Source organism: Orycteropus afer, unplaced genomic scaffold (assembly GCF_000298275.1).
Source record: "Orycteropus afer afer isolate SDZICR_OR568_19922 unplaced genomic scaffold, OryAfe1.0 scaffold00080, whole genome shotgun sequence".
Taxonomy (NCBI): Eukaryota; Metazoa; Chordata; class Mammalia; order Tubulidentata; family Orycteropodidae; genus Orycteropus; species Orycteropus afer.
The window spans coordinates 11164771-11189855 of record NW_006921667.1 but is presented as its reverse complement, the minus strand read 5'-3'; the positions used below and the strand labels follow the sequence as shown (position 1 = coordinate 11189855).

Here is a 25085-nt window from a genome sequence, read left to right as displayed (position 1 = left end):
ATGTCTTCAAATACCAGTCATCCTATCACATTTCCTTATTTTATCTTCCTGAAAGCAGAGATCACTACCTGAAATGATCTTACTTATTTTTGTCCTATTTTATCTCTACACATTTGAATATAGATTTCTTTAAGGTAAGATCGACATCTTTTCAGTGCTTCAGGAGTGTCTGGCACATACTTCACGTTCAAGTACTTATTGATGAATTGACTTATATACTCTGAGGGCTAGTTATTTCCTGCTATTAATTTTTCGCTTTTTTTCTTCACCCAGGTTAATACTTGTCTGCCCTCCTGTTAGTGGTTTACCTTCCTTTCCCCACCCACCCCTGATAACTTTTCAACTTTTAATGTCTTTAGAGCACAGGTAGAAAGAGGCTCATGTTTTGGGATTTTTTATTTTGGTAGGAGTTTTGCTTACCTAGTGCCGCTCTATCAGAAATACCACAAATGGGATGGCTTTAACAAACAGTTTATTCTTACAATTTTGAAGGCTAGAAGTCCAAATTCAAAGTACCAGGCTCTAGGGGCTGGGTGAAAGCCCCTAGACCTTGGGCTTCAGCTCTGCCTCTTGCTCCTGGCCCACTGAAGCTAGGAGGCTTTTCTTCACTCAGACAGCTGCTGGCTGCTGAGGCTGACAAACCCAAGGTTGACAAGTGAAATCAAGGCACAATCCCAAGGTTACCAAACAACAAGGCAGGCCACTGATTTAAGTCCAGAAGAAGTTCCAAGATCAGTAGGGCATGGCAGGCTGTTAAACAATGACTTGGCTACATGCAGGGTTCAAGTGTGCCAAAAGGTAGAGACCATTTCCAAAGCTGCTGCTTATATACAGAAAGCAGACAACATCCCTAAAGCAGCTACTCAGCTGCTTGAGGCAGATCCCACCATGGAGCTGATTGCCAGTCTCATCAGGGAATATAACAACTACCAGATGCCCAGCCACTCAACCAGGCCCAGCCAAGTTCACACACAACCTCAGCTACCACAGTAGCTTTCTCATGGTGAGGTTAAAGAGGACATTTCCCTAAAAATACACACACGTAAGAAAAATAAGAGGGTTAACACTGGGAGGGGGAATCTGTGTAGGAGATCCTAGATTGAATGGGAGAACAATGTGGAACAAAACTCAAAATCATTTAAAAAAAAAAAAAAAGGGGGACCAGTTTATGGTCAGATAGAGCCTGGTGGAACCACTGAGACTATGGCCCCTAGCTGCCCTTCAGGTCTAGAATAGAACCCACTTCTGTGTCTTCCAGCCAAACAAAAGACAGGTATGTGAGCTGAACATTTACAGTAGGTAGATACAGTCCTTGGAAAGATCAATCATGGGAGAATAGAAGGGCTGAGTATGCACAGGGAGACAACTTGGGGGGCAGGAGTGCATGGGAGAGAATGACACAGGGAGGAGGTAACTGTGGGGAGGAAGTGGGAGGGGAGCTGTTGCGTTGTGGGAATTGCAGTCAGTATCATGAGACAAAGTGTATGTGAGCTGCTGTATGGAAAGTGAATTTGCTCTGTAAACTTTCACCCAAATCATAATAAAAATTAAAAATAAAATAAAAAAAAGAGTTAAAATAGTCTTACATCAGATCCTGTAAGAGAATTCACAATTCTCTTAAGCTGTCATGCACATTCCTTTCTTGGATTTAAATTGTTAGCTTATCTGCAGTAGTATTTCAGCTGTTGTGTGTCATTTCATCTGCTCTGTGCATCATTGTAGAAACAAACTGTTAAACATTGAGTATTAGAAGCTCAGAATGTGTGCAAATTTAGAATGTTCATATATGATGTTATAGAGAATACAAAAGAATTAAGATATGCGCAACCAAAGAAAGCTATCATTTTCTTCACAGTGCTTCTAGTAGCCAGTATGGTGAGTGGCATATGGTAATAGTATTATTAATATTTATCTTAAATTTATTATGTGTTAAAAACGCACTGCTGTCGAGTAGGTTCCAACTCATAGTGACCCCTCCTTGAGTTTCTGAGGTGGTATCACTATGGAAGTAGATTGCCCAACCTTCCTTCCAAGGAGTGGGTGGTGGATTTGAACCGCCAACCTTCTTTCTGTTTTGCAGTCTAATGCCTTAGGCACTATGCTACCAGAGCTCTCTATTATGTGCTAGTTAGAGCCTCTCTCTTTTTTTTTTTTGGTTTGAGTTTAATTACTCTAATGAGCCTTTTACGAGTATTTATATTTTCATGAGCAACCCTCAAATTACTGACCTAATTTTCAAACAGAACAAGGGGACACTGCATGGTTTAAAATCAAGAAGGTAGTGCGTTAGGGTTGTATCCTTTCACCATACTTACTCAATCTGTATGCTGAGCACATAATCCAAGAAGCTGGACTATATGAAGAAGAACGTGGCATCAAGATTGGAGGAAGAATCATTAATAATCTGCGATACGCTGACGACACGACTTTGCTTGCTGACAGTGAGGATAACTTGAAGCACTTACTGTGAAGATTCAAGAATACAGTCTGCAGTATGGATTACATCTCAATATAAAGAAAACAAAAATCCTCACAACTGAACCTATAAGCAGCATCATGATAAATAGAGAAAAGATTGAAGTTGTCAAAGACTTCACATTGCTTGGTTTTATAACTGATGTCAATGGAAGCAGCAGTCAGGACATCAGACTATGTATGCACTGGGCCAGTTGGCTACAAAGGACCTCTTTCAAGTGCTAAGGAGCAAAGATGTCTCCTTGAGGACTAAGGTGTGTCTGACACAAGCCATGATATTTTTGATCACCTAATATGCATGTGAAAGCTGGACAATGAATAAGGAAGACCGAAGAAGAATTGATGCTTTTGAGTTGTGGTGCTGGTAAAGAATGCTGAAAGTACCTTGGACTGCTAAGAGAACTAACACATCTGTCTCGGAGGAAGTACAGCAGGAATGCTCATTGGAAGCGAGAATGGCCAGACTTTGTCTCACCTACTTTGGTCATGTTATCAGAAGGGACCATTCCCTGGGAAAGGATGTCATGCTTGGTAAGGTGGACAGTCGACGAAAGGGGAAGGCCTTCAACAAGATGGATTGACACAGTGGCCGCAGCAATGGGCTCAAGTGTAGCAGAGATCTTGGAGCTGGTGCAGGACCAGGTATTGTTTCCTTTTGCTGTGCATAGGGTCAGTATGAGTCGGAGATGACTGGATGGCACCTAACAACAACAACAATTTTATAGATCAAAAAAAGTGAGACAGGTACAGAGTAACTTGTTCAAGATTACATGGCTAATAAGTGGCAAAGTGAGAATTGGAACCTGCTAGAAAACCCTATAAATGATTACAACAGCTTATTTGCAACCGATTATGGGGATGAGGCAGGACCTGGCAACATTTTGTTTTGTTCTCTTGTGCATGGGTTCACCAGGAGTCTGGGCTGACTTGATGGCTAGCAACAACAATTCGGAACACACACTTCTAACTACTAGACCACATTGTTTCTCCGTAACCACTGTAAGTGTTTTTTGACTGCTAGTCTAAAAAGACCTTTCCAGACAACTGATTGCCCTCCAAGGCAGTTAGTTGACTCCCTGTGATTTATGAAGGATCCCTGGTGGAGGAGTGCTTAAGTACTCATCTACTAACCAAAAGGTCAGTGACTTAAACCCATCAGCTTCTCTGCAGAAGGAAAGACCTGAGAGTCTGCTTCTGTAAAGATTTATAGCCTAGGAAACCCCGTAAGGCATTTCTACTCTACCCTACAGGGTCTCTGCATCTGAATCAACTCAGTGCCCTCAAGGAGTTCTGGTTGTGTAGTAGTTAAGGCGTTTGGCTACTAACCAGAAGGTCAGTGGTTCAAACCCATCTGCCACTCAGTGGAAGAAAGCTAGGGTAATCTGCTTCTGTAAAGATTTACAGCCTTGGAAACCCAGCATGAGTTGCTATGAGTTAGAATCAACTATAAGTTGGAATCAATTTGATAGCAGTAAGTTTGGTTTGAGTTTATTAACCTAAAGGTTGACAATTTGTACCTACCCAGTGGCACCACAGAAGAAAGGCCTGGTGATCTGCTTCTGTAAACATGATGTTGTTGTTGTTATGTGCCATCAAGTCAGCCCGACTCATAGCAACCCCTCCTTGGGTTTCCAAGGCAGTATCACTATGGAAGTAGATTGCCTAACCTTCATTCCGAGGAGTGGCTGGTGGGTTTAAACCGCCAGCCTTCTGGTTAGCAGTCAGGTGCCTTAGGCACTACACTACCAGAGCTCCCAATTACAGCCAAGAAAACATTACAGTCAAGAAAACCATATGGAGTGCTTTGACTCTGTAACACTCACAGGGTAGCCATGAGTCAGAGTTAACTCCGAAGCAGTGTGTTTTGTTTTTGTTTTAGGTTCTTTATAGAACTTTGCGTTGCAATAAATCTTGTCAAATTTGACAATATATAGGATTTCTTTGCAAAAATTGGTCATGGTGCTCTTTTATCTTGTAGTGAAAGGCAAAGAACAAGAGAAGACCTCAGATGTCAAGTCAATTAAAGGTGAGTTCAGTAGCCTTCCATTGTGATGAATATGTGATGTACTTTAGTATAAGCTTTGCATATAAGCTCTTTAATCTCATTATCATCTCTTTTTGGCATTATTTCTTCCTTATTTTACAGTTACTTTGATTGTGACTTATTTTCCACTTTCATCTCTATATTCTTCTCTATATAGCACAAATAGGCTTTTACTAAGCATTGGTGGACTGTCCTAGTGATTACAGTCAACCAGTGTCCTCCCTATTAATACATATTTGATTGTTACCTAAAACCAGTTGGCTGACTTTATTTTAAAAAATACAAAAATGAAGAATGCTCTCAGCTAAACAGTCTGACATTTGAATGAAAGTATTGCCACTTACAAGGCTTGGCTTTCTATTGTTTACCTAGAAATTACATTTTTTTCACTTCTGTATCACTTTGGGTGGTGAATAGTCTTAATTTAGAATTTATTCTGAGTACATTGTTGTGATCAATAAATTGTCCTTATGAGTTAGAATGTGCTTTTTTTTTTTTTTTTTAATTGTAATCTCTGCCATTTTTGACTGATTTTGTTATGTCTAAAGACTGGGAGCTCTGGTGGCCTAGTGCCTAAGGCATTTGACTGCTAACTGGAAGGCTGGCGGTTCAAACTCCCAGCCACTCCCCGGAAGGAAGGTTGGGCAATCTACTTCCATAATGATACTGTCTCGGAAACCCAAGGAGGAGTCACTGTGAGTCGGATCTGACTCCACGGTAGTGTGTTGCGTTTTGATCAAATGTACAAAGACTAGAATGGGAAAATTGTAATGGAAATTGTTTCCATAGCCATTCCATGTAAATTTCATAGTGTAATTTATTAATATAGCATCTGTAGGTTGCTGCTTATGTAGCTTTATCTTTTCAGTATTTCTGTGTAGTGTGGCTAGCATTGAGTGTTAGTACTATGGTTAATCTGTTGGAACCAAAACCAAACCATATTCACTCACATAACGACGAATTCAGCTTATACCAATCTCGCCATTGGAGTTCTGAGGCTGTAAATCTTTATGGAAGTAGATCACCCCATCTTCTTTCCACAGAGTAGCTGGTGAGTTTGACCCTCTGACCTTCTGGGTAGCAGCCAAATGCCTTATCAACTATGCCACCAAACCAAGCCAAACCCATTGTCATTGAGTCAGATCCAACTCATAGCAACCTCTCCTTGGGTTTCCAAGACATTATCACTATGGAAGTAGATTGCCCATCCTTCCTTCCGAGGAGTGGCTGGTGGGTTTGAACCACCAGCCTTCTGGTTAGTAGTCAAATGCCTTAGGCACTGTGCCACCAGGGCTCCCTATGACACCAGAGCTCCTTAATTTGTTGGAAAGAGACTAATTATAACTTGTTATTAGATTGAGATTAGGGAAGAAATAGGGCCCCTGTAGCCTTGTTGGCTTATTTCTGATAAGTTAAGGCCCGTTGGATTCTGCATTGATTCATTCTGCCTCCTTTAAGCATATTAATCTGATTGGCATTGATTAAGGTACAATCCCATAGTAAGCAGACCTGTGAAGAGTAGACCTGATATCATAGAGGAAGGAACTTTGATGTCTCAGGCATTCAGAACACCAGGCTTTCACTGTGAAATCTGCCACTAACAGTATGACCTTGGGAAGTCATGCAACTTTCCTCAGATTCTTCATTTGTAGGATAAGGAGATTGGCCTAGCTAATTTCTAAATCTCTACCAGGCTGAAAGAATTCTGTGATTGTTTTCTTCTTATGTACTGCTGTTGAGTTGATTCTGCTCATAGTGACCTCCATCAGGTTTCCAAGGCTGTAAATCTTTACAGAAGTAGGTTGCCTCATCTTCCTGCTATGGAGCAGTTGGTGGGTTTGAACCACCAACCTTCTGGTTAGCAGCCAAATGCCTTATCCACTATGCCACCAGAGCTCCTTAAAATCCCACTGCCATTGAATTTATTCCGACTCCAAGAAACCCCAACAGGGTTTTCAAGGCTGTAAATCTTTACAGAAGTAGATTGCCCCATCTTCTTCCCATGGAACAGCTGGTGGGTTTGAACTGCTGACTTTTTTGTTAGCAGGGAAATGTCTTACCCACTGTGCCACCAGAGCTTCTTGTTCTTCTTATAAGAGTACATAATCTGTGCTTAGCAATCGTTAGCTTAACCTTAATATAGAAGCTGTCCAGGGAACGAACTATCAAGGAATTTATGGTCTGCATAGAAAAATTTAAGACACAGAACTAATAAGCCAAAATAATGATAGCCTCCATCTGTTGAGTGCCTATTCTGTTTTAGTATTAGGCAAAAACTGAATATAGCAGTAAACAAAGGAGACTTGGAATCTGCCTATGTTGAATTTTCGCATTAGTGGGGAGAAAACGTTAATCAAATAATTGCAGAGCTGACTTGGGCTAGATTAATAGTGATGGAATTAAAGAGATCTGCATGGAATTGAAATTAATTTAGGAGGTAAAATGGATAGGGCCTTGTTATTCGGAAAAGGGGTATTAAGGATGACAGCTACCTTTCTGGGTTGCCTAAGTGTGTCCCAAAGAATTTGGCTGCTAAGCAAAAGGTCATGGTTTGAACCTGAGGGTCACTCTGTGGGAGAATGATAAGGCAGGCTGCTTCTGTAAAGATTTACAGCCTTGGAAACCCTTTGGGGGTTGCTGTGAGTCAGATTGACTCGATGGCAGTGGGTTTGGTTTGGGTTTTGAAGAACCAAGCTAGGAAATTGTATGTGTAGTAGTTTTGGTATGTGAGATGGGAGGTGCTTTTGAGACATTCATTTTACGTGTGTTATCTTATTTGGTCAATAATTCTAGAGTATGAGTTTTTAACCAAAGGTAGGAAAGTGAGTTTGTAGAGTCTTGTAGACCTAGGTTGAAATCTTGGCTCTATTCTTTATTAGGTCCTTGACCCAGGGCAAAGTATTTAACTTCTTTCCATTGGTTTCCTCATCTCTAAATGAGGAAAGTACTGATCCTGCAGTGTTGTTGTGAGAGATAAATGAAATAATATGTCAGGAAAAAAGTTTATATAGAGAAACTAGTACAGTGTCTCATACATATTAGATACTTAATTGGTAGTTATTATATAGTTTTAAGATTGTAAGTCCTCAAGTATCTTGCAAGGAGTTCAGAGGAATTTGAAATCAGCAAACGTTTTCTGAAGTTTAGGGAAGACTTCATGAGAATAAAATGTGAAAGTTAAAGGGTAAGAAGTATTTGAATGAAAGAGGAGATTCTCTTTTATCCCATCCGTCCGTCTTCTTATTTCTATGTGTGTATACTTGGAAGGGGAAATTTTTACAGATAGATTGAGATCAGATTATGGAGCTTTTTAAGGAGTTGAGACAGACAAAACAGGAGCCATTTTAGGCTTTTCAGTAGGATATTGATTCATGAGTATATTTATGAAAGATCAATCTGGAAGAGTTGTGAAGGATGGATATTATAGAAGTTATTTCACTGCACTACAGAAAGACCTGTATTGATCATGCAGTGTTGGAAATAAACAGATCAGTAAGAGTTTAAACATCTTGAAGGGAAAAATCAACAGATTTGGCAAGTAAGCACAGGTACAGTGAAGAAGAACAGGATCAAGAGCTTTGGACACTGATTGAAAAGAAACAGTATACTGAGAAGGGAACATAGATTGAAAGAAGATGTAATAAGTTTGATATTTGGACAAGGTGGGCTTAATATGGTAAAATCAAAGTGGGAATGCCTAGGAGTGGGTAATTAGTTACAAGACAGAAGCCCAGGTCAAAGGGTAGGACCGAAAACCAGATCAGCTGGTTTCTATCCATATTCCATTTCTATGGAGATGTGCTCCTGAAGCTGTTGAGGAGAGAGTCTAAGTCAAGGGAGTGAGACTTTCTGCTAAGTCAGCCATAGTTACTCTGTTTTCATCTATTTTATAGATATAAGACATATCAGGATCTCACTTAAATCTTTTTGGGGAAAAAGAAGGAACTTGCAGCTAAGAAAAAGTTTGAAAACTCTTGCTCTAATAATAATAGAAGTTGTGAAAATAAATATGCTTTCAAACAGAAAGAATAAGAGAAGAACAAAGAACCTTAGGAAAAAGAGGAGTCAGGGAAGGAGACTGTATTTGACACAAGCATTAACTAAGTGTGTGCTAAAGAATGACGGAGGATGGTTGTTGTTGCTGTTAGGTGTCATCAAGTCGTCTCTGACTCATAGCAACCCTTACACAGCAGAACGAAACACTGCCTGGTCTTGTGCCACCCTCATGATCCTTGCTATTAGACCTGAACCCATCATTGCAGCCACTGTGTCTGTCCATCTTATTGAAGGCCTTCCCCTTCTTTGGTGACCCTCCACTTTACCAAGTATGATGTTGTTGTTGTTGTTGTTTGCTGTCGAGTCGGCCCCGACTCATAGCGACCCCTCCTTAGGTTTCCAAGGCAGTATCACTACGGAAGTAGGACTGCCCAACCTTCCTTCCGAGGAGTGACTGGTGGGTTTGAACTGGCAGCCTTCTGGTGAGCAGTCAAGTGCCTTAGGCACTATGCTACCAGAGCTCCTACCCAGTATGATGTCCTTTTCTAAAGAATGGTTTCTTCTGACAACATGACCAAAGTAGGTGAGACGAAGTCTGGCCATTCTCTCTTCCAAGGAGCATTCCAGCTGCACTTCATCCAGGGCAGATTTGTTAGTCCTTCTAGCAGACCATGTTACTCTTAGCATTCTTCTCCTACACCACAACTCAAAAGCATCAACACTTTTTCAAGTCTTCCTTATTCATTGTCCAGCTTTCACACACTAAGAGATGACTGAAAATACCATGGCTTGGTTTGGGCACACCTTAGTCTCCAAGGACATGTCTTTGCTCTTCATCAGTTGAAAGACGTCTTTTATAGCAGATTTGCCCAATGCAATACGTCGTCTGATGTCTTGACTGCTGCTTCCATTGGTGTTGATTGTAGAACCAAGTTATATGAAATCCTTGACAACTTCAGTCTTTTCCCCATCCATTGTGAAGCTATTCATTGGACTAGTTGTGAGGATTTTTGTTTTCTTTATATTGAGGTGTAATCCATACTGCAGACTGTAGTCTTTAATCTGCATCAGTAAGTACTTCAAGTCATCCTCATGTTCAGCAAGCAGAGTTGTGTCATCTGTATATCACAGGTTGTTAATGAGTCTTCCTCCAATCCTGATACCACATTCTTCTTCATATAGTCTAGTTTCTCAGATTGTTTGCTCAGCATACAAATTAAATAAGTATCATGAAAGGATACAACCTTGACGCAGTCCATAGTTGATTTTGAACCATGAAGTATCTCCTTGTTCTGTTCGAACGACAGCCTCCTGATCTATGTATAGGTTCCTCATGAGTATAATCAAATGTTCTGGAATTCCCATTCTTCTCAATGTTATCCACAGTTTGTTATGATCCACACAATCGAATGCTTTTGAGTAGTCAATAAAACATAAGTAAACATCTTTCTGGTAGTCTTTGCTTTGAGCCAAGATCCATCTGACATCAGCAATGATATCCCTCGTTCCACGTCCTCTTGTGAATCCAGCTTGCATTTCTGGAAGCTCTCTGTCAATACACTGCTGCAACTGTTTTTGAATTATCTTCTGTAAGATTTGACTTGCATGTGATATTAATGATATTGTTCAATAATTTCCACATTCTGTGGGATCATCTCTCTTTGGAATGGGTACAAATATGGATCTCTTCCAGTCAATTGGCCAGGTAGCTGTTTTCCAAATCTCTTGGCATAGCCGAGTGGGTGCCTCCAAAGGGGCATCCATTTGTTGAAACACCTCAGTGGGTATTCCATCAGTTCCTGGACCCTTGTTCTTCACGACTTCCTTCAGTGCAGCTTCAACTTCTTCCTTCAATACCATTGGTTCTTGATCATATGCCACCTCCTGAAATGGGTGAAGATCGACCAGTTCTTTTTGGTACAGTGACTCTGTGTATTCTTCTGTCTTCTTTTGATGCTTCCTGCATCATTCAATATTTTACCCATACAATCTTCCAATATTGCAACTTGAGGCTTAAATTTTTTCCTGAGTTCTTGCAGCTTGAGAAATGCTGGGCATGTTCTTCCCTTTTGGTTTTCTAACTCCAGGTCTTTGCACATTTCATTATAGTAATTGGCTTTATCTTCTCGAGCTGCTCTTTGAAATCTTCTGTTCAGCTCTTTTGTCTTGTCATTTTCTCCATTTGCTTTAGCTACTCTCCATTCAAGGGCAAGTTTCAGAGTCTCTTCTCATATCCATTTTGGTCTTTTCTTCCTCTCTCTTTTTAATGACTTCTTGCTTTCTTCGTGGATGATATTCTTGATGTCATCCCATAATTCCCCTGGTTTTTAGTCATTGGTGTTCAGTGCATCAAATCTGTTCTTTAAATGGTCTCTAAATTCAGGAGGGATATATTCAAGATCATATTTTGGCTCTCATGGACTTGTTTTAATTATCTTCAACTTCAGCTTGAACATGCGTATGAGCAGTTGATGGTCTGTTCCACAATCAGCTCCTGGCCTTGTTTTGGCCGAAGATACTGAACTTCTCCATTGCCTCTTGCCACAGATGTAGTCAATCTGATTCCTGTGTATTCCATCTGGTGAAGTCCACATGTACAGGCACTTAAGTTGTTGAAAAAAGGTCTTTGCAATGAATAAATGGTTGGTCTTGCAAAATTCTGTCATGTGATCTCCAGCATTATTTCTATCACCAAGGCCGTATTTTCCAACTACCAGTAACTCTTCTTTGTTTCCAATTTTTGCATTCCAGTTACCTGTGATAATCACATCTTGATTGCATGTTCGGTCAATTTTAGACTGCAGAAGTTCATAGAAATCTTCAATTACTTCATCTCTGGCTTTGGTGGTTGGTGCGAGAATTTGAATTTGACAGAGGGAGGAATAGTTAAAAGAGGAAATTAAGGATAGTGTATACCATGAAGACCAAAAAAAAGATAGATTATCAGGAAGGAGCAGGTAAAACAAGTTCTAACGGAGAAGAGAAATAAAGCCTTGCAAAGTGAATTAATAGCCTTTTATGTTGCCATATACATCTAATTAAGAAACAGTTATTTGGGCAGAAAGTCTTTTTGTTCCTATAGAATGTTATTTGTAACTTGTTTGATAAGAAAATTAGCTATTATGTTTATACACTTGTTAAAATTATTTTATTCCTTTCAATTTATCATGAAAATAAGAACAGAAATACAAACAAAGACTTCCTTCTAAAATTGAAAAAATAATTTGAAGACATTTACTCTCCATTGCATAATTCCCCCAACACTTGTTGGATGACTGATTAATTTAGATACCTGGAAAACAGGTATGGGTAATCACATTCTTACCTGCTTTATCCTATAAACACATCTCAAAGAACAATAGATTGAATTATGGTACTATGTATTCTTTATAAGAAATAATACCAATTATTACTCAGATTTTGTGTCTGGGCACTATTTGCTAAGATTAAAAGCATGTATCTGTTAATCGATCAAAGTGGTGCTAGGAGATACAAGTTTAGAGTATTTATTTTAGGTGTATGGAATGCAGAGTGATCTGTATCATTTCTATCCTTCCTGACATTGTAATGTACTACTAAACCAGAACTTTAAAAGACCTTTAATAAGAGACATTGGTATTTGTGTGGAATAATTTAGATAGAATTCTAATTCAGTTGTAGTAAGATGTAGTAACGGTTACTTTGGCTATATTAAAATACTGAGTTGACATATTATTTCCAATTAATGTAATTGGTAACTTCTTTTTTAAAGTAAAAAAGGTGATAGTGTTATTTTTCAGACTACAAAAGTTACGTTTTAAATTTAAGTGTGTTTTATCATTAAGCAGGAGCCCTAGTAGCACGGTAGTTAAGGACTTGGATGCTAACCTAAAGGTTGGCAGTTTGAACCTACCAGCCACTCCACAGAAACAAGGTGTCTCAGTCCACTTTTGTAAAGATTTACAGCTTTGGAAACCCTACAGACCAATTTTACTCTCTCATAGGGTCACTATAAGTTGGAATTGACTCTATAGCAGTGGATTTAAATTTCGGTTTTATGATTTAAGCAGCTTTAAATTTGATGATAAATATTTTTTAGTAGATTAAGAAATCTTGTTACTTAACATGAGAAGTATTCTGAAGAATAATTTTAGCTCCCCCTCCCCAAAAGCATTTATTCTGCAATTTTAGTTTTGTTCCTAAAACAAGAAGCGTTAAGGAATTGAAAATTGAACCGTATTTCAGAATGTTTCCTGGCTTTTGGTGTTTTTTTATCTGCAGTGGAAAAAGTTCTCAAAAAAAAGAACTTTAAATTCTTTTAACCCTCTTTAACTTCTGTTTTCAGCACAATATTCTGAGAGTTATAATATTAGGGTGTTTCTGATTGTCTACTGCTTGATTATGCTACCTTTCCTCTTAAATATATTTTTGTTGAATGTGTTGATTTAAAAGTTTTACAAACTTTAATGTTTAAAATTTTCTTAAGCACTCTAACTCTTTGATTTTTAACTTTTTTTCCCCTTTAATTGTAGCTTCAATGTCCATACATTCCCCGCTTAAAAGCACTAAAAATCATGCCTTGCTGGAGGCTGCAGGACCAAGTCATGTTGCAATCAATGCCATTTCTGCCAACATGGACTCCTTTTCAAGTAGCAGGACAGCAACACTTAAGAAGCAGCCAAGCCACATGGAAGCTGCTCATTTTGGTGACTTGGGTAAGTGACTTTTGCTTTTCTTAGCTTCCAGCAGGAAGAAGGATTAGTGTACTTATGTGAAACTCTTTTCATGGTATATTGAACTGTATGATTTGAAGAAACTTTGAAACAAATTGTATTTAAAAGAACAGCTACAAGTATGTCATGGATTGAATTGTGTCCCACAAAACTGTGTCATCTTGACTAGGCCATGATTCTCAGTGGTTTGGTAGTTATGTGATGGTGTAATTTGGCAGTTATGCAACACTCTTAATCTCATCATACCCCTGATTCAATGTAAGGGACATTCCCCTAGGTGTGGCCTGTAACATCTTTTCTATTACAAGAGAGAGAAGGGGAGAGAAGCAAAAAGAGAGAGGGGAACCTATTACTGCCAAGAAAGCAGAGCCAGGACTGGCGCGCATCCTTGGAACCTAGGGTCCCTGTACTGGGAACCTCTTAGATGGGGAGACACAGAGAAAGAAACTTCCCACTAGAGCCAGCACTCTGAATTAATACTTCTAGCCTCCTACACTGTGAGAGTAAATTTCTATTCATTAAAGCCATCCACTTGTGGTATTTCTGTTACAGCAGTACTAGATAACTAGGACAAAGTGTAATAGGTAGCACCATGTTTTGCTTCTATAAATACAAAATGTAAAGCATGCCCAATGGAAAAATGGGTCATTTCCAAAAGAAAGATGTTAGCTATGACATATATGAAAAACATACTTTTCATACAATAATAAGTTAATGTTCTCCTAACACATTAGCAAATATTTAAAGTTTGATAATTTGCATGTAAATGAAGATTCAGGGAAATGGCTAATTTAGTGGAAGTGTGAAGACTTTTTGGAAGGAACTTTTGGAAGTATTTATCAAAATACAAAATATGCATGCTATTTATGCAACACATTTATTTCTAAGGTATAGCCCTCAGTTAAGGAGCTCTGGTGGCACAGTGCCTAAGGCATTTGACTGCTAACCAGAAGGCTGGCAGTTCAAACTCATCAGCTGCTCCACGAAAGGAAGGTGGGACAGTCCACTCCCATAAAGATTTACTGCCTCAGAAACCCAATGGAGATTGCTATGAGTTGGAATCGACTCAGTGACAGTGAATTTTTTGTTTTTTAGCTCTCAGATAAGTCCACATATATGCACACATATTATAGTAGTGTTTGTGATTTAAAAAAAAACAAACTTACTGCCATGAAGTCAAATCTGACTCATACCGACCCCTTCTTGGGTTTCCGAGGTGGCATCTCTACGGAAGTAGATTGCCCAGTCTTCTTTCTGAGGAGTAGCTGGTGGGTTTGAACCGCCAGCCTTCTGGTTAGCAGTCAGATGCCTTAGGCACTATGCCACCAAAGTAACAACATAAAAATATCTCTTAATAGAGAAATCAGGAGCCCTGGTGGTACAGTGGTTAAGTGCTCATCTGCTAACTAAAAGGTCAGCTGTTCAAATACACTAGCTACTCTCTGGAAAACAATTGGCAATTTACTTTCATAGTGTTGCTGTCAGTCAGAATTGACTCAACAGCAATAGTTTTTAATAGAGAACTACTCTAATTGTGGTTTACTCATATATCAGAATACTGCGTAGTCATTTAAAATTCTAAAGAAGACATGAGGGAGGGGGAACATCCATGACATGTTAAATGAAAAAAAGGAGATCACATAATAATATGAACAGTAAGTAACTTGTAGTGCTAAGATAATATCTACCAAACTCCAAAACCAAACCCACTGCCATCAAGTTGATTCCAGTTTATAGTGACCCAGACTACTTCATCTTTCTTTTGCAGAGCAGCTGGTGGGTTTGAACCACTGACTTTTTGGTTAGCAGCCCAATGCCTTAACCTCTGTACCACCAGAGCTTCTTAATGCCTACCACTTCTCCAAAAAGAAAAGATACACAGGAGATCCTTGTTCTGACCTTTACCCAGATTTCTTCACTAATAAAATTGTATGTCATTTGTCATAAAATACATATTTAAAAAATTCATTTGAATTGACTTTTAATAAAATTAGTTCTTCCTTTTCTAAAATATATTTTTTCATTGTTGAGAATCTCTGTAGCAGTACATACATCAATTTAACAATTTCTGCACGTACAATTCATTGACATTGATTACATTCTTCAAGTTGTACAACCATTCCCACCCTCCTTTTCCTAATTGTTCCTCCACTATTAACATGAACTCACTCCTCCTCAAGTGTCCTGACTTACCATTTGAGTGGCTGTTGTTAATTTGATCCCGTATAAATAATTCTTACAAGAGAACAGTGCTCCAGGCGTTCTTTATTATTTAACCTAAACAATTGTTAGGTTTAAAGAAGATTTCAGGAGATACTTTTGGTTTAAGATGTAAAGATTATTTCAGGGTTTAGTCCCTCTTTTAATATCTCTTTTTATTTAACATTTGTGTGTATCCAAGGCCAGAGTGTCACAGTCTTTGTGGGTTACTCTCAGCATTACGCTGAAACCAGAATGTATATTGCTCACAGTGTAAATTTGAAGATTTTACTGGTTTACTCATACGTTGCATATATTGACAATGTGAAATGGCACAGCAGCTCTGGAAAACACTTGACAGTTTCTTACAAAGTTAAGCAAGCAGTTACCTATGACCCAGCAATTGTACTCTGGAGAATCTATCCCAGAGAAGTGGAAACTTTGTGTTTATACAAAAACTTGTACACAAAAGTTATAGCAGCTTTGTTTGTGATAGCCAAAAACTAGATCTCTTTCAACAGGTGAATGGTTCAACAAGCTGGTGATCCATTAAAAAGCAACTCAGCATTATGAAGCAGCAAACTGATGATGCATGCCAACTATTGATTTGACATCTTGTATGAATCTCAAAGGAATCATCCAAAACAAACAAACCAAACACACTGCTTTTTTTTTTTTTTTTTTTTAATTTTTGTTGTGATTTGGGTGAAAGTTTTCAGAGCAAATTCATTTTCCATACAGCAGCTCACATACACTTTGTCTCATGACATTGACTGCAATTTCTCACAATACAACAGCTCCCATCCCACTTTCTCCCCATAGTTACCTCTTCCCTGTGCCCTTCCCTCCCATGCACTCCTGCCCTCCAAGCTGTCTCCCTTCTATTCTCCCATGATTATCTCTCCAAGGAGTGTATTTACCTAATGTAAATGTTCAGCTCATATGCCTGTGCCTGGAAGCCACAGGAGTGAGTTCAATTCCAGACCTGAAGGGCAGCCAGGGACCATAGTCTCAGGGGTTCTACCAGGCTCTGTCAAACCAGTAAACCTGGTCCTTTTTTTTTTTTTTTTTAATGATTGTGAGTTTTGTCCCACATTGTTCTATCCAGGAATCTAAAAACCCACTGCTATTGGGTCAATTTTAACTCATAATGACCCTATAAAGCAGCTCTGGTGGTATAGTGCCTAAGGCACTTGACTGCTAACCAGAAGGCTGGCGGTTCCAACCCACCAGCCACTCCACAGAAGAGACTGGGCAATCTATTTCCATAGAGATTTATTGACTCGGAAACCCAAAGGGGGTCGCTGTGAGTCAGAATTGACTTGATGGCAGTGAGTTTTTCAGTTTGATGACCCTGTGGAACAGAGTAGAACTGCCCCATAGGTTTCCAAGGCTGTAAAACTTTACGGAAGCAGACTGCCACATTTTTTTCCTGTGTGGCAGCTGGTGGGTTTGAACCACTGACCTTTCAGTTAGCACCCAAGCATGTAATCACTGTTCCACCAAGCTTCCATACTGAGAGAAAAAATACCAACTTCAAAATGTTACATACTGTATAACATACTTGAAAAGACAAAATTTTAGAAACAAAAAATCAGGGTTTGCTAGAGGCTACTAATGGGAAGGGAAGAATAGGTAGGTGTGAGTATAAAAGGACAACATGAGGAATCCTTATGTTGAAGATACTCTGTCTCTTGATTAAAGCAATGGATACATAAATCTACACATGTAATAAAATTACATAGAAATAAATCCACACATATAAATTGTTGTTGTTGTTACGTGCTGTCGAGTCGGACCTGACTCATAGCGACCCCTCCTTGGGTTTCCAAGGCGATGTCACTGCGGAAGTAGATTGCCCAGTCTTCCTTCCAGAGATTGGCTGGTGGTTTTGCACTGCCAGCCTTCTGGTTAGCAGTAGAGTTCCTTAGGCACTACATAAAAGTAGGGAAATCTGAATGAGATTGGTAAATTGTATCACTATCAATATCTTGCTTGTGAGATTTTACTATAGAGTTGCTTTTTTTTTTAAAATAATAATGTAGGCCACAAAATAGTAGGAAACTATACTAAGTGGTATAACCCACTGTGGAGTGTGGTCTTTTCTTTATTCTCCCAAATAGCCCAAATTGTGTTGTATAGTTTTGCAAGGTGTTACCATTGGGGGCAACCGGGTAAGGGTACACAGAATCTCTTATTTCTTACAACTACATGCGAATCTGTCATTATCTTAACATAAAACATTTAACTAAAAACTTGGAAGTATTGCAAAAGAGCAGTATTGGAGGAAATGAAGGGAGATACACGTATGTATACATACATGTACATCTGTGTATATATAAGCACTGGTTTTGGTTCTCTAGACTATCTAGCCTAACATACTCTCTAATCAAAAGGCAGAGATTAGCAGAGTGGATAAGCAAATTTGATCCAGCTATATGTTGTGTCTACAAGAGATTCATTTTAGATCCAAAGACATATTGAAAGTGAAAGTTTGGAAAAAATATTCCATGCAAATGTAACCAAAAGAGAGTTGAGATGGCTACATTAATGTCAGGTAAAATAGATTTTAAGTAAAAAATTTTCTCAAGAAACAATGAAGGACATTATATAATGATGAAAGGGTCAATTAATTAAGAAGATAAAAGTTATAAATATATATGCACCTAACACAGAGCCCAAAAATATATGAGGCAACCATTGTTAATTAAAGAGAGAAATAGGTAATGCTACAATAATAATTGGAAACTTCAGTATACCATTTTCAGTTATGGATAGAACATCTAGATAAGATGGGAACATTCTAGAACATTCTAGATAAGGAAATAAAGGACCTGAACAACACTATAAATCAAGTAGAACTAGTAGACACGTATGTAACATTCTACCCAATAAAGCATTCTATCCATCAGAAGACACATTCTTTTCTAGTGCACAGAGATCATTCTTCAGGATAGACCATATGTTAGATCACAAAACAAGTCTCAATTTGAAAAGATTTAAGTCATACAAAGTATACCACAATGGAATGGAACTAAGAATTAATAATAAAGAAAACCAGACCTTTCACAAATACTTAGAAATTAAACAGCACTATTAAACAACCAGTGGGTTGAAATTAAAAGCACAAGAAAAATCAGAAAATACTTAGACATGAAAGTACAGCATAGTAAAACTTATGTAATGCAGCTAAGTCAGCCCTATGGGTAAAATTGTAATTGTAAAGATCTAAGTTAAAAAAGAAGAAAAATCTCAAATCATTTAACTTTATATCTTGAGGAATGAGAAAGTGAAACTCACAGCTACCAGAAGGAGGAAAGTAATAAAGATTAGAGCAGAAATAAATGAAATAGAGAATAAAATAATAAGAAAGACTAAATCAAACAAAAATTTGGTTCTTTGAAAAGGGAAATAAATTGACAAGCCCTTAACTAGACTAACAAGGAAAAAAAAAGAAGACACAAAAAAATTAAAATCAGAAATGAAAGGACATTACAATCAATCCTATAAAAATGAAAAAGGATTATAAGTGAATACTGTGAACAATTGTACAGCACCAAATTAGATAACGTAGATGAAATGGATGAATTCCTATAAAGAAACTACCTAAATTGACAGAAAAGGACAGAAAATTTCAGCAGACCCATAATAAGTGGAAGGATCAAATCAGTAATCAAAAACCTCTTAACAAAGAAAAGTCCAGGATCAGGCAGCTTCACTGGGAATTTTACCAAAGATTTAAAAAAGAATTAGAACCATTCTTCCCATATTTTCCAAAAATAAAACGGAACATTCACTAACTCATTTTATGAGGCCAACATAATGAAAGATAAAAGCCAGATAAAGAATCCATGAGAAAAGAAAATTGCAGACCACTAAAACTCAAACCAAACCAAACCCACTGCCATTGAGTTGATTCCGACTCATAGTGACTCCCATTGGGTTTCCGAGGCAGTAAATCTTTACAGAAGTAGATTGCACAGTCTTGCTTCCATGGAGTGGCTGGTGGGTTTGAATCCCCATCCTTATGGTTAGCAGTCAGATGCCTTAGGCATTGTGCTACCAGAGCAGACACTATCCCCTATAAATATTGGTACAAAAATCCTCAATGAAATGCCAGCAAACTGAATCCAACAGCTTATTAAAAGACTTATATGCTATGACCAGGTGGGATTTATCCTAGGAATGCAATGGTACTTCAACATATGAAGGTCAGTCACCATACTGTAAAAATGAAAGGGAAAAAAAAAAAACATATGATCAACTCAGTTGATACAGGGAGACATCCTTTCATGGTCAAAGTCCAGCACCCTTTCATGATAAAAAACACTCAGGGAAATAGGAATAGAAGAGATAGTCCCCCAAACCCCATGCCTATCATCATAGTTGATGGTGAAAGACTGCAAGCTTTTCCCCTAAGAATGTTTACTTTTACTGTTGCTAAAAAATTATACTGGAAGTTCTAGCAAAAGTAATTAGGCAAGAAAAAGAAATAAAAGACATCCAAATTAGAAAGAAAGAATTAAAACTACATAACGTGATTTTGCATACAGAAAGTTCCAAATAATCCACAGAAAAGCTATTAGAGTAATACACAAATTCAGCAATATTGCAGGGCACAAGATCAACACACAAAATTCAGTTGTGTGTTTCTATACAACAGTAATGAGCAAACCGAAAACGAAATTAGGAAAACAGTTCCATTTACAGTAGCATCTAAAAGAATAAAATACCTGGGAATAAGTTTAATCAGGGAGGTAATAGACTTGTACACTGAAAAGTATAAGACATTACTGAAGGAAATTAAAGAAGCCCTAAATAAATGGAGAGACATTCTAGGTTCATTGATTGGCAGACTTAATATTGGTAAGCTGACAGTATTACCCAAAGTGATCTACAGAGTCAATATAATTCCTATCAAAATTCCAGTAGCCTTTTTTGCAGAAATGAAAAAACTGATTCTCAGAATCTTAAGGAATTGCAAGGGGCCCTAATAGCTAAAACAATCCTGAAAAAAGAACAAAGTAGAAGGATTCACTTCCCAATTTCAGAATATACTGTACAACAATGTGGAACAAGTATAAGGATAGACGTATAGATCAGTGGAATAGAGAGTCCAGAAATAAACCCTCAAATTTTTAGCCAGTTGACACCCTTGACAAGGGTGCCAAGTCCGTGTAAATGAGGAAAGATAGTCTTTTCATGTGTTGGGACAATTTAATCTTCACATGCAAAAGGAGGTTGGACACGTACCTCACACCATGAGTGAAAATAACTCAACATGGATTGTTGTTGTTGTTATGTGCTATCAACTCAGACCTGACTCATAGTGACCCCCCCTTGGGTTTTGGAGGCGGTATCACTACAGAAGTATGGAAGTAGATTGCCCAACCTTCCTTCTGAGGAGTGGCTGGTCTGTTTTTGACCAAAAGCCTTCTGGTTAGCAGTCAGGTGCCTTAGGCACTACACTACCAGAGTTCCTCAACATGGATTGATGACCTAAATATAAGAATTATAACCATAAAACTCTTTGAATAAAACTTAGGGATAAAGCTTTGGGACCTGATTTTTGAGAATGGATTCTTAGATATAACACCAAAATCACAAGCAGACAAAGACAGAGTAGATCAATTGGACTTCATCAAAATTAAAAACTTTTGTGCCATGAAAGGATTTTATGAAGGAATGCCCTACAGAATGGAAGAAGATATTTGATAACCATATGTCTGAGAAGGGTTTAATATATTGAATATATAAAGAACTCCTATCTCTTAACAACTAAGAAACAACTCATTTAAAAAATGAGCAAAAGACTTACATAGACATTTCTCAAAAGAAGGTTTGTTGTTGTTAGCTGCTGTCGAGTCAGGTCTGACTCATAGTGACCCTGGGTACAACAGAACAAAACACTGCCCAGTCCTGTGCTATCCTCATAATCCTTTATACCTGAGCCCATCGTTGTAGCCACTGTGCCAATCTATCATGTGGAGGGCCTTCCCCTTTTTGCTGACCCTCCACTTTACCAAGCATGGGATCCTTCTCCAGGGAATGGTCCTTTTTGACGACATGACCAAAGTAGGTCAGGTGAAGTCCGGCCGTTCTTGCTTCCAAGGAGCATTCTGATTTCATGTCTTACAGGACAGATTTGTTCATTCTTTTGGTGGTCCATGGTGATTTCAGTATTCTTCACCAACACCACAATTCAAAAGCATCAACTCTTCTTCAGTCTTCCTTATTTGTTGTCCAGCTCTCACATGCATATGAGGCGATCGAAAATACCATGGCTTGGGTTAGGTGCACCATAGTTTTCAAAGAGACATCTTTGCTCTTCAGCACATTAAAGAAATCTATTGCAGCAGATTTGCCTAGTGCATTACATCACCTGATGTCTTGACTACTGCTTCCATTGGTATTGATTGTGGAACCAAGTAGTATGAAATCTTTGACAACTTCAATCTTTAATCCATTTATCATGATGCTGGTTATTGGTCCAGTTGTGAGGATTTTTGTTTTCTTTATGTTGAGATATAATCCATACTGCAGACTGTAGTCTATAATCTTCATCAGTAAGCGCTTCAAGTCATCCTCACTTTCAGCAAGAGAAGTTGTGTCATGTGCATGTTGCAAGTTGTTAATGAGTCTTCCTCCAATCCTGATGCCACACTCTTCTTCACATAGTCCAGGTTCTCGGATTATTTGCTCAGCACACAGATTGAATGAGTAGTATGAAAGGATACAACTCTGATGCACTCCCTTCTTGATTTTGAACTATGCAGTATCCCCTTGTTCTGTTCGAATGACAGCTTTCTGGTCTATGTACAGGTTCCTCAAAAGCACGATTAAGTGTTCTGGAATTTCCATTCTTCTCATTGTTATCATAATTTGTTATGATCCACACAATCGAATGCTTTTGTTTAGTCAGTAAAACACAAGTAAACATCTTTCTGGTGTTCTTTGCTTTGAGCCAAAACACATTCTGACATGAACAGTGATATCCCTCATTCCACGTACTCTGCTGAATCCAGCTTGGCATTTCTGAAAGTTCTCTGTCAGTATACTGCTGCAACTGTTTTTGAATTATCTTCAGCAAGATATTACTTGCGTGTGATATTAATGATATTGTTTGATAATTTCCACATTCTGTGGGATCACCTTTTCTTTGGAATGGGTACAAATATGGATCTCTTCCAGTCAGTTGGTCAGGTGGCTGTCTTCCATATTTCTTGGCAGAGACGTATAAGTGCCTCTAGCACAGCATCTGTTTACTGAAACATCTCAGTGGGTATTCCGTCAGTTCCTGGAGGTTTGTTCTTCGCCAATTCTTTCAGTGCAGCTTCGACTTCTTCCTTCGTTACCATCGGTTCTTGATCATATGCCACCTCCTGAAATTGATAAATCGACCAGTTGTTTTTGGTAAAGTGCTTCTGTGTATTTCTTCCATCTTCTTTTGATGTTGTCTGCATCATTCAATATTTTACCCATAGAATCTTTCTGTTTTGCAGCTTGAAGCTTGTATTTTTTCTTTGGGTCTTTTAGCTTGAGACATGCTGAGTGTGTTCTTCCCTTTTGTAGGTTTTCTAACTCTAGATATTTGCACATTTCATTATAATAATTGACTTTGTCTTCTTGAGTTATTCTTGCAAATCTTCTGTTCTGCTCTTTTATCTTGTCATTTCTTCCATTTGCTTTAGCTGCTCTCCGTTCGAGGGCAAGTTTCAGAGTCTCTTCTGACATCCATTGATGTCTTTTCTTCCTTTCCTGTCTTTTTAATGACCTTTAGCTATCTTCATGGCTGATGTTCTTGATGTCATCCCACAGTTCCTCTGGTTTTCAGTCATTAGTGTTCAATGCATCAAATCTATTCTTTAGTTGGTCTCTAAATACAGGAGGAATATAATGAAGGTCATATTTTGGCTCTCGTGGTCTTGTTTTAATTGTCTTCAGCTTCAGCTTGAACTTTCATATGAGCAGTTGATGGTCTGTTCCACAGTCAACTCCTGGCCTTGTTTTGGCTGAAGATACTGAGCTTCTCCATTGCCTCTTGCCAGAGATGTAGTTGACTGATTCCTGTGTACTCTGTCTGGCAGAGTCCACATGTATAGCTGTTGTTTATGTTGTTGAAAAAAGTTATTTGCAATGAATAAGTCTTTGTTATTACAAAATTCTATCATATAATCTCCATTGTTATTTCTGTCATCAAGGTCATATTTTCCAACTACCGGTGATTTTTCTTTTTTCCAACTTTTGTATTCTAATCACCAGTGATAATCAACACATCTTGATTGCACGTTTGGTCAATTTTAGACTGCAGTAGTTGGTAAAAATCTTCAATTTCCTCATCTTTGGCTTTGGTGATTGGTACGTAAATTTGAATAATAGTAGCATTAACTGGCCTTCCTTATAGGCATATAGATATTACCCTATCACTGACAGCATTATACTTCAGGATAGATCTTGAAACATTCTTTGTGATGATGAATGTCATGCCATCCCTCTTCGATTTGTCACTCCCAGCATATCATATGGTTGTCTGAGTCAAAATGGCCAAAACCAATCCATTTCACCTCACTAATGCCTAGGATATCAGTCTTTATGCAGTCTATTTCTTTTTTGACAACTTCAAATTTTCCTAGGTTCATACTTTGTACATTTCACGTTCTGATTATTAATGGTTGTTTGCAGCTGTTTCTTCTCATCTTGAGATGTGGCAGGTCAATAGATGGAGGTCCCAAAAGCTTTACTACATCCACATCATGAAGGTCGGCTCTACTCTGAGGAGGCAGCTCTTTCTCAGTCATATTTTGAGTGCCTTCTAACCTGAGGGGTTCACCTTCCAGCACTACATCACACAATGTTTTAGGGCTGTTCATAAAGTTTTCCAGTAATATATCAGACAGTGTTTCACCACTATTCATAAGGTTTTCATTGGCTAATTCTTTGAGAAGTAGATGGCCCCTCCCTTCCTCTGATTCTACCTTATTCTGGAAGCTCCGTTGAAACCATGGGTGACCCTACTGGTATTTGAACTACCAGTGGTATATCCAGAGCATATACATATGGCTTCTTGTTGTTATGTGCCACTGAGTCGGACTCGACTTATAGCAGCCCCTCCTTGGGTTTCCGAGACAGTATCACTATGGAAGTAGATTGCCCAGCCTTCCTTCCAGGGAGTGGCTGGTGGGTTTGAACCACCAGCCTTATGATTAGCATTCAAGGGTTTTAGGCACTACGCTAACAGAATTCTTATACATATGTTCAATGTCATTAGTCATGGGAAAAATGCAAATCTAAACCTTAATGAGATACTACTTCATGCCCCTACTGTGGCTTTTATCAGAAAAATGTAAAATAACATGTTAAGAAGGATGTGGAGGAATTGGAAGTTTTTGCATTGCTGATGGTAATGTAAAATTATATAGCTGCCGTGGGAAAGTTTTGCAGTTCCTCAAAACTTAAATGTAAAATAACCTTATGACCCAGCAATTCCAATCTTAGGTATACACTTGTCTTAGTTACTTAGTGTTGTACCAGAAAGAGCAGAAGTGGATGTGGAGGGCGATTCATTGCTTTTTTTTTTAAATTAGGATTTGGGTGAAGATTTACAGAGTAAATTCACTTTTCATACAGCAGTTCACATATACTTTGTCTCATGTCATTGA

General features: G+C 38.4%; 1 protein-coding gene and 1 non-coding gene across 2 annotated transcripts in view; one reads left to right on the top strand and one right to left on the bottom strand.

Moving 5' to 3' along the window:
• AKAP10 (A-kinase anchoring protein 10) overlaps positions 1 to 25085 on the top strand; it is a 183949-nt gene that overhangs the window by 14972 nt on the left and 143892 nt on the right. The window contains exons 2-3 of the mRNA XM_007941489.2: positions 4454 to 4501; positions 13027 to 13209. Coding sequence (XP_007939680.2) covers positions 4454 to 4501; positions 13027 to 13209 — 231 coding nt within the window. The remainder of the gene's footprint in view (positions 1 to 4453; positions 4502 to 13026; positions 13210 to 25085) is intronic.
• On the bottom strand, positions 17465 to 17593 carry LOC122150045. Its single transcript, XR_006163455.1, has one exon. It is a non-coding gene; the product is annotated as a small nucleolar RNA SNORA4 (small nucleolar RNA).